General features: G+C 35.9%; 1 protein-coding gene across 1 annotated transcript; it reads left to right on the top strand.

Annotated features, from left to right (window-relative positions):
- Positions 1 to 6,824: 6,824 nt before the first annotated feature.
- Positions 6,825 to 8,541, top strand: LOC140766672 (F-box protein AFR). Its single transcript, XM_073106194.1, has one exon. The coding sequence runs from the start codon at positions 6,983 to 6,985 to the stop codon at positions 8,087 to 8,089; it is 1,107 nt and encodes a 368-aa protein (XP_072962295.1). The 5' UTR covers positions 6,825 to 6,982; the 3' UTR covers positions 8,090 to 8,541.
- Positions 8,542 to 10,706: the final 2,165 nt, after the last annotated feature.

Here is a 10,706-nt window from a genome sequence, read left to right as displayed (position 1 = left end):
ATTTTTTGTTAGGATATTGCAGGATGATTTGATCTAAGAAGAGGTTTTTAATTTAAATTAGTAGTGAGATATTAAAAGAAAAATTAAGAGTATGCTTACAAAATTCTCAAAGACACAGTGAATATATTAATAATAAAGTATAGGGTATTTGAAAATGGTTTAATTATATTTAGCTCCCCTAAATTATTATTTTATGGGATAATTTTTATTTTTAGTTTAGAAGTCTATATAAATATAAAGAAAATTCAGGATGTGTATGTAAAAAGGTGAAAGTCTAGAGAGCTAAATGCAAATAGTTCTTTAAATATTTTGGAAGATAATAAAAGGCTTTTTTACATGTTGCCCCTTCTAAAAAAATTTATTTACGTGAAAAAAAATAAACTATCTATTAAATGTCACCTCTATTAATAGATCATCTTACTCTTAACTTTTCTCCTTTCTCCTCTGAAATAAAGATAAATAGTTTCTAAAGAATCTAAAATTGATGACATAATATTTTTAATATAAAAACTAATATATTTAATTAAGTGGTTAATATGTCATAAAAAATAAATAAAAAGCTTTATCTAAAGTTGGATAAGAATTCAAGGTGTGGGTGTAATTATTCTCAAAACAAAATTGTTGAGAATTTTATAAGAAACACCCAACATTTTGAATTTATTATCTTAGGACTTGGCATCATTTTGCATTTATTTCTCAATAATACCATTGAGTTAGATTTAACCAAACAGTTGTTAGACCAAATAGAGAACATTGTATTACCAACAAAAAGAAAACAGTTGTTAGATTGTAGTTGGGCCAGGCCTTCCTCATAAGAAGAACTTATTTATTTAGGCCCAAAGTGGAGGCCCTCTTCCTTGTTTATCATATGAACCAGGCCTAGATAAGAGTTGGCCCAATGGATAATCTCCGAGTAGGGTTGTTATTGAGTCGAGCTCTGTTCGAGCTTGTCTTAAAATTAGTTTCGAGCCTAAGCCAAAGCAGCAAGCTTGAATTGACTAGATTCGATATTTACATATATCGAGTCTTATCAAGTGGAGCCTCATCAAATAAGCACGTGCTCAAGCTCGACTTGGAATTAAATTTGAATTTGACCAATTGATTAAGCTTGATTTATTTCAAATTTGAGGTGAGTTTGAGTCGATCGATTATTTTGACAGCCCTACCTGTAGTTCTAGCTTCACAGATTTCCGACACTCAAATACCTTTCTCAGAATACTTAAATTACAAATAGAGATGAGCTAACACATGAGGGAATTTGGTATATATCTACATGTATACCCCTCAAAATATATACTATTTACATAGATACTCATTCGATTAATTTGTAAATTAAGTCTCAATAATTTAATAAAAAATAAAAAAACTAAAATAAGAATATTTTTATCTTTTTACGTCTAAATTATATAAATTCTAACGATTAGTTAAATTCACATGGTATCTATGCAAAACCTAAAGTTTCAAAATGGTATAGATATATACATCAAATTTAGAGGGACATGCGAGTAAATACGAGATTTTGAAAGGTATGTATAAAAATATATAAAAAAAAAGCCCAAAAAATCCATAAATTCCCCCAATTTAAGGAATTTGGTCTATAATTCTAAGATGCAGCTCCATAAATCCCTAAAATTATTGTGCTATTTTTTTAAAGATTAAATTATTGCCTTAAAGAGCCTAGCATTGCTTTTACTTTTCCTTTTTCTTTTTTAGGCCTAGGCATTGCTTTTTTCATCAATCATGCAAATATAAAATTATCCAACCAAGTTATACCAAATCTTAAATTAATAAGTTTTGAGTGAAACCCAAGTATGTCATCATGTTGATAGGAAAATGATTCAATAAGGCCATAGAGTACCTTTATTGAAGAAAGGCATGCTTTGTCTTGTGGGAAACCACCTAAACACCCATTTTTAAACTAATGGAAGGTTCCTTTCATACATCCATATATATTTATATGAAAAAAGAAGAAGATTATCTTTGAAATTTCATGTAAATATCTATATCGCGATAATTTAAACTCATTATGACTCATTTTTTAAAAGAGCTGATCCAGTTATCCGATCTAGTTCTACACATCATTGATGTTAGTTGGAACTAACTTCTTTATTATGTTAACCTAACTATAGATATTAAACAACATTACTACCCATATATTATCTAAGGATTAGAAATAAAGTATTAAAATGTTAATGGAGTATAGTTTTTTTTTTTTTGGAGACTGAGAGGAGAAACTTAATAATAATTAAAACTAAAAACAAATATTCTAATTTTTATGCTTTTCTATAACTGATAATGCTTTCTGGAGCAATAAAAAAAAATACAAGGGTAGAATGTAGACAATAATAAATAAATAAATAAAAACTAAATGATAATAAAATATAATTTTCTTGTGTTGTTTATTGAATAATTATTATTTATTTTCCTTCCTCCCACTTGGAAAGTTGAAGCCTTGTAATGGGGAAGAACCAAGGAATTTGGCATCATGAGAAAGACATTTATTTAATGAAAAAAAAAGATTAACTTAGGTGTAAGGGTCCATAAAGGTTTTTATTATTAATATATTTGGTTATAATAAGAATGAAAAGATAAAGTAATAATTGATGAGTTGATTAGGAGTGCATGATTGTGTTGGCCATTATAAACAGTGGAAATTATATGGTCCCCTAAAATTAGAAGTGATTGTGTTGGCCATTAGAATAGTGGAAATTATATGATCCCTAGAATGGCTAAGTGCCTAATCTAATGATTAATAGTTTAAATTTCTTTATATATATATATATTTTAAAGTGATCTATGAGTAAGACATAACAATCAATGTCTTCTTGAAGAGAGAAAAGAAATTGTAAAGATATAATTCACTTATAGACCCATCTAATAACATTTTTATCTTTGTCAGAAGTGCTTTCTTTTCAGTATCATTATAATAAATATGTTTTTTTATTACTAATAAATAGGAGTAAAAAAATTAATATAAACATATAGTAGAGATTAGTAAGGGTATAAAAATATTGTTAATTAAGTTAAACATAACACTTAAAATATTAGAAATTTTACAAATTGCGATCTATACTTTATCTATTTTGTGAATCACACTCCGGCTTTAAGATTTTTGTAACCTGACTTTATTTTTTTTTTCTCATAATTCTCATTTAACACTCTCTACTAATTTAAACGATACCAGTGTTATAATATATGAAATAATTTTTAAGTACCTAAATTACTTATAGTAGTAAATATATTTTAGTAATTTGATCGATATTAGTTAGTCAAAATAACGTCGGATGTTTAATGAGAATTATAAAGAAAAAGAAAGAATTGAATTACAAAATCATCGAAGATTGAGTAAGAATTATAAAATAGATAAAATACATAGTATGATTTATAAAATGCTTTAAACTAAGTGATACATTGGTATTATTTACACCAATAAAAATATTGAAATATATTTTTAAAAAAATCCTATTTTTTAAATAAAATTGGAATTCATCATGTCATAGTCCAAGTAATTATAATCTTCTAGAATCCTAGTCAAATCATCTCCGACAAAAGGGGAAAAAGAATCCTAACAATTTCAAGGTCTGCAAGATCTTTGCCCTAAAATCTTTAGATGTGTACTCTGTTTGGGAATATATTTTTTTCCTCAAAGTTTCTAAGACTACCATCTTTAATTGCTATATAAAAGTCGACAAAAAACTTAGTAGAAGTATTGAAGATGGTGCCTCTGATGTGAGTGAAGGGACACTTAGTACATCACTCAACAAGAGTTTATTTTTCTATTTTTTTTTTTACTAGAGGGATCTCCCCCTATAATATAATTTAATAATATTATTGGTCACCAAATTTAATACAAAAAGGGCATCTTCTAATTAGATCAATGACCCTATTATAAATGGCCCAAAAAAAAAAAAATTACAAGAAGGAGATTTCCATAAGGATAAATGCTTAATTATTTAGCGATTTTCATCATTGCAAAAGACATCCAATAGTTTAGCGGTTCATTTGTTTTAAGACTTAGGTTTTTTATCACTCCCGTAGAAATAGAAAGGCCGAAAGGTAGACCTAAATCTGCCTTTCCTCTTTCCTCTCTTTTCTTCCACCTATTAAACCCTAGCCTCTCCAATCTTCTCCTACCACCGATAATCTCGATCAAACCCTAGAGTCACAACCACCACCTGCAAGAGTTTTACCAGCAACATCACTTGCAAGGAATGAATGACAGATTATATATTGTCTTCTCTAATATGCAGGTTATCACGGTTAAGTACAAGTTAAGCCCTTATCTATTATGGATGTAGAACTTAATAACAATAGGTTGAAACCATATAGTTAGAATAAGAAAAATAAAAGCTTTCTCCGTTTAGTAATTAAGTATTTTTTTTGTATGTATCGCTGAATAGTTTAATAATTTTTTAAGCAGTTCATGACATGGCGGCAGATGTAATTAAAAGATATCTCTTGTAGTATTACATTTGATGGATTAATTAGTTAAGTAAATTTAATTTTTTTGTACACAATTTTAGGGGCATTTTAGTCATAATGCTCACTATGCACATTCATGTTGATAGCATGTAAGTTTTTTTATTTAAAAAAAAGATGACAATAAGCTATTGAATGAAGCTCAATGTTACTTGGAAAAAGTTTAAGAGGTTTGGTTGTCAATTTTTTTCTTCTTCAAGAGATGTGAATGATATTAAGCAGTAGTTCAAAGAGTCTTAATGTAATTAAACCTTATACTTATTGGATCTAAAACAAAGTAATAAAATTTAATTGAGAATATTAGTTACACACTGCTTCTATACCTATGTCTCTTCTCTTAATATCTTCTCCTCTTTTCTTCTTTATATAATCTAGAGGAGAGAATAAGAATATTAGTTAAAATATAAGGATAAGCTTAGCCCCTGATGCTGCCATTTTGTTCTTCCTGTTATTCTTCACTTGTAACATGCACATATAATTTGAAATTTCCCAAAGGGAAACACTTTAGATCTTCAAAAACTAATTTGAAATCTTGGGCCAAAGGACATGTCTGTCTTGGATGGGACATCACTAGAATCAAAACCCCTAGAATTGTCAAAAGCTATGGATTGTTTTGTAGAGTTTGGATGCATGCATGTGTGTGGGAATGCACAATCTTGTGCACTTCCTAACTTCATTGGTATTTGGAATCAAAGGGAATCAAAGTGGTGCTATATGTCTCCTTCTTGGTTACATATTTATGCCTAATAATACATGTTAAAAGATGCACCTAATTATAGATAGAATTCTCATTAATAATGTGTATTTTTGTATGATCGGAACTCGTTGACTATTAGAAAAGATTAAATTGTTAGAGAACGATAATTATTTTATTTTTTATATTCTAATAGCTCACAGGATTCAAACTCACGAGCCCAAATCCCAAGATTTGATACGTCAAATTAAAAAAGAATTAATTGATGATTTGGTGATTAGTAAATGGTTAGGGATGCATTATCCAAGGCATTTGATGTATAAAATTAGTTTGCTCCTTAACGTGTCCTAAACTTGGACCATGTAAGAGTTTGAGACTCTCTATTCTTTTCCTTAATGAAGAATAGATATGGAGATGTGAATCATAAGATAAGGGAGAGAATAAAGTTAACAGGGAAGCTAAGAATTCCCTCTTAAACAACAAGAAGGGGAAACTTCACCATTATTTGCCTCCCATCTGTTGGGGAACAGTGGAGTGGGAACCAATTATATCCAACCATCACTATAATAAGAGAATAAAATCATAGATAACTTTGGTCCACTCCCTCCTAAATCCCTTACAAGTATATAAGTTGGGTTAACTACAACTAGATCTACTAAATTATTGATCATTTTTGCATATACCTCCTTATATTATCTCTCGTTGTTCTTTCGACAGAGTTAACAAAATGGATTAAATTATCTGTCTTCTAAAATAAGAGTAAAATAGTCTCTGGATAGTCTAACTAACGGATAACTAACATAAGGTACGATCTCGGAGATGTTATATGGTATATAAATTAGGTATTATCTTTTTCCTCATATGGATTGACACCTATTTTGTGATGTTTGCTCATAAATTGGTAGGAATCCCTTAAAATCAGCAGTCCATTTATTTGGGCAAAGTTCTATTAGCAGTATTCGGGCATGGAGAAAAAATTGCTATTAGATCCCCTTAAGACATGGTTACATGATTTGTATCTTTCTATCCATGTCATGATGTTGATGCTTGAACTAACTTTCCTTCAAGTCTTCCATGGCAAGGCTAATTCTGTCATTTTCATCGGGCCTAACATGTTTAATTACGTTTAGGCATATTTAAAAACTTCCTCTTCTTCTTCGTCTTCATTTATTTGCCACATGAGCTCGTTTAGGTGCACGCTAGTTGTGCTGTTGCGCTGAAAATAGAATACTGATTATGTGCATCTGAATAAAATATAATAGACAAGTCAGGATTAACAAATGTACGATGTTACTCCGATGTTGGCGTAACTGATGCGTTGGCGTGCATCAGACGGATGCCGTCCGAAGGTAGGGGCACGGTCGAGTGAGCTATGTACCTAGAAAAAGAAGAGGGAGAGAGGGAGGGATTCGGAAAAAGGCGGAAAAAGAAAAAAAACCCTAAAAAGGAGGAGAATTTCTGGGCCCACCCACGTCTTAGCCCACAATCCACGATTCCATTATGGGCCGGGCTCCATCTCTTTTATTTAATTGGTTTTAACAAGTGGGGCCCAATTTCGAGACGCCGCGAAAGCGACAGCCTCTACCTCTCTTCCTTCCCTTTCAAACCTCCTCCGAAATTATAAATCCACCCCTAAATCCATCCCCTCTTCTCCTCCTCACTCCTCCCCCTCGCTATCTCCATTACTTTCTCCCGACTAAAAAACTAAATCAAGAACAAGAGAGAAGAGAGGAGAGGAGTTTTAGGGTTAGGGTTGGGGTTGGGGGATTTTTGTTTTTTAAGAGATAGGGAGAGATCTTATATCGAGCGATGAAGGAGAGATTGGAGAAGGCGACGGAGGAGGAGGAGGAGGAGGCGGCGATGATACCCGGGTTGCCGGACGAGGTGGCGGAGCTGTGCCTCCTCCACCTTCCCTTCCCGTACCAAACCCTAGCCCGATCCGTGTCCGCCGCGTGGAATCGCGTCCTCTCGAGCGCTTCCTTCCTCCGGGCGAAAGCCGCGGCGTCGCCTTCGTTGGCGGCACCGTACGTCTTCGTTTTCGCATTCGATCGTAGCTCGCTCCGCCTGCAGTGGCAGGCGCTTGACCCCGGATCCAAGCGGTGGTTCGTCCTGCCACCCATGCCAGTCGCCGGAGACGGCGAGGTGTCGCCGCTCTGCCCGCCGGCGTTCGCCTGCGCGGCGGTGGCCGACCGTGGAGAGCTCTACGTCCTCGGTGGCATGCGCGCCGCTGACCAGTCCCCGCTACGAACCCTTTTCTCCTACCGCGCCGGCAGCAACTCCTGGGCCCCCGCCGCCCCGATGCCGACCCCGCGCTCCTTCTTCGCTGCCGGCGCCATCGGCGGCAAGATCTACGCCGCGGGAGGCGGCGACGGCGAGGCCGGCGAGGTGGAGTGTTACGATCCGACCGCCGACAGCTGGCGGCCGGCGGCGGGGATGCGGCGGGGGATGGCGCGGTACGACGCGGCCGTGGTGGGGCGGCGGATGTACGTCACCGAGGGGTGGGCGTGGCCGTTCGACGCCTCGCCACGCGGCGGCGTGTACGACGCGGACCGGGACGCGTGGGAGGAGATGGCGGTGGGGCTGCGGGAGGGGTGGACCGGCGCGAGCGCCGTCGCCGGCGGCCGGCTCTACGTCGTCGCCGAATACGGCGACTCCAAGGTCAAGCGCTACGACGAGGGGCGCGACACGTGGAAGTCCGTCTCCGGCGGCGGCGTCCCACCGGAGGTCGGCAGGCCTTTCGCCGTCGTCGGCGACGGCGACGGGAGGATCTACGTTGCCGGAAGCGGGCTCGACGTGGCCGTGGGGAAGGTGGAGAAAGGAGAAGGCGAGGAGGAGAGGGTGGAGTGGGAGGTGGTGAAGGGCCCGCCGGCGTTCGCTGACCTGGCGCCTTGCAACGCCCAGGTGCTGTACGTGTAGATGCAAGAGTGGCTTTTTTCGAGGTGTGTTTCTGTAAAATTCCCTTCTTTTCCCTTTTAGCCCCCTTCCACTTTCCCTTTTCCTAATCTGCTCCTTTTTGTTTCAAGAGAGATTTATGTTATATAATTAATATACTAGATAATATTTTACATAAAGTTGGAGGTTTTCTTGGAATAAGAGTGGGAGGAGTTTTAACAAATAAGCCCCCCTTTTAATGCTTATATATATATATATATATATATATATATATATATATATATATTAACGACTTCGAGCTTATCTATATATATGATAGTGGGTGGTGGGGTTAATATGAAAGAGGAAGGATCAAATGATGGGTATTATTAGGTTAGATTGAGAGCATCTTACGTGGGGTACAGCTTAGAAAGATGAGGTGTTCTGTTTTGGATTTTCATATCAATTTTATATCATTTTACTCCTCTTCGATTGCATTTTGGGGCATTATTTTAATATCGATTAATGATGCACGACCCAAGTGCATGCAGGCGGTGAGTAAAGTATTCATGCATCATGATGATAAAAAGAAATTAAAAAAAAGAAAGAGAGAAGAAGCAAGAAGCTACAAAGAGATTAAGATGTGACAACTGAATCATTTTCTCATGCAATGCATGGGGGTTTTGGGTCAAACTCCTTCGTGGATTAGTAAACGGGGGATCAATCTCTGTCAGTGTCGTTAAATAATGTTAAATTTAATCCTTCCTAATATATCTAAGCTAGATAATTAAAAATAAATCGAACTATATATATAACTTCTTTCAGGGTGTATAAGAATCAACTATTGTAATGCAAAAAGTTTTAAAGTAAAGATTAAAGCATGTTGTTTAAATAATCTTTAGCATTTTAATTGTATACATGCGTAGTACCTAATAGATGCACTCGATCCTTCTCCTGATGGCCCAGAAACAAGTCAAACAAGTGCAGGAAAGTTGCATAGGGTCTACTTTGTTTAACTTCTTTTTCTCAGATAAGAAATGGAAAGTATGAGGGCCAGGGGTAAGGAGAAAAAAACACAACAATACTCAAAACAAAATATTTAATATATATATATATATATATATAAAGAAAAAAAAAACGCGGAGAATGTTAGAATCGTGTGGACTTGGCAAACCTTCTCCTGATTCTGGCTTAAGTAGGAGTGAGGAAGACAGTTCATAGGTGGACCACACAACACACACCTCTCTCTCTCTCAAATGTGGGCTCTACTCAATTAAAGATATAGAGAAAAAGAAAGGAAAAGGATAACCAAGAAGGAAAAAGAAGAAGAAGAAGAAGAAGAAGAAGAAGAAAAGAGTTAGGTGGTATCTTCTAGCTGGTGGCATGTAGCTGTCTCGAGATGTAATAAAATACTAAGTACTAGATCATTTGTGTGGTTTTAGGTGGCGTCAATCAGACTAGTTTAGCTATGTTTATTTCTTAAACATGTATAAGAAAATTTATACCACATGTTTAGTTGTAAATCAGTATGAAACTATGTAAATAATTACACTTGATATAACATAAAAATAATAATAATAATAATAATAATAATAATATTTCAATTTTGTTGATCTTATTCTACACAACTAAACAGAGCCTACATCGGTTTATACATAAATTTCACATCTGATGGTAGCATATGCTCTAACTTAGATCCTAATAAGAGATGTACACGGATTTTCTAAGGATTGGCAGTGATATCGATGGGCATCAGTTGTCCTGATATCTAGGCCTTAGAATCTGGGGCTTGGGGGACCATCAGATCGCTGTCAATCTTTTTAAGATCCTTAAAACTGTCGACGACTCTTCCGTTCGACCATCCAATCCTGCCGACTTCCAGAGTAGTAGTAGAGTGGATAACAAGCGAGATGCTCCTCTGCCTCAGATTCTGGGAATTTTTAGTTTTGAATATTAATAGCAAGTACCGATCCATCTAATAGAATGGTACTTAGTATACATTTAATTATCCTTCTAGAAACTAGTCTTTATATTTTTTGTACTCCCTAGAATGAAATAAATAGTAGCAAGGGTATTGGACAATGAATTTTTGTTTTTAATGCTAATTCTTCTCTCCAATTTAAAATTCTATTTTTCTTTCCTACCCTACCCATGAGCTGTGATCAGACTGACCAGACTCCCTAGTGATTGAGGGTATCCTTGTCATTTCCAAACTGAAATAAATTTGCAGCTGCTGACCTGAGGACTGTGCTCTGTAATACTCCAAAAGTCATCTCTCTGTTGCCTCTCCAATCAAAATTGCTGTATCCAATTTTAACTTAACCAATTGCAATTGCACATCACCAACCTTTCTCCATCCACCACCTGTGGCTTGAGGACAAATTGCTATCCCATTCTTAACTTTGCAAGAACCTTCAAGGGCCCAGATTGCCAGCTTTCTCTCTCCACCTGTGGCTTATGGACAAATTTCCAACTTGAATACATACACATGCAATCAATTCTCCCATCTCATTCACATGGAAGCATTTCCTTTTCTCCTCCCCCACAAAACTTTAATGACAACCCATACTTATCATCTATGAACATGGGGATGCTCCTAACCAACTGCAGCAGGCAAGGGGCAGAATTTTAAATGTTTTATGTGCTACATATAGAGAGCTAT

Source organism: Typha angustifolia, chromosome 9 (assembly GCF_048772165.1).
Source record: "Typha angustifolia cultivar Huaian chromosome 9, ASM4877216v1, whole genome shotgun sequence".
NCBI lineage: Eukaryota > Viridiplantae > Streptophyta > Magnoliopsida > Poales > Typhaceae > Typha > Typha angustifolia.
Note: the sequence above shows the minus strand (reverse complement) of the source record. Positions and strands in the feature narration are given on the sequence as shown.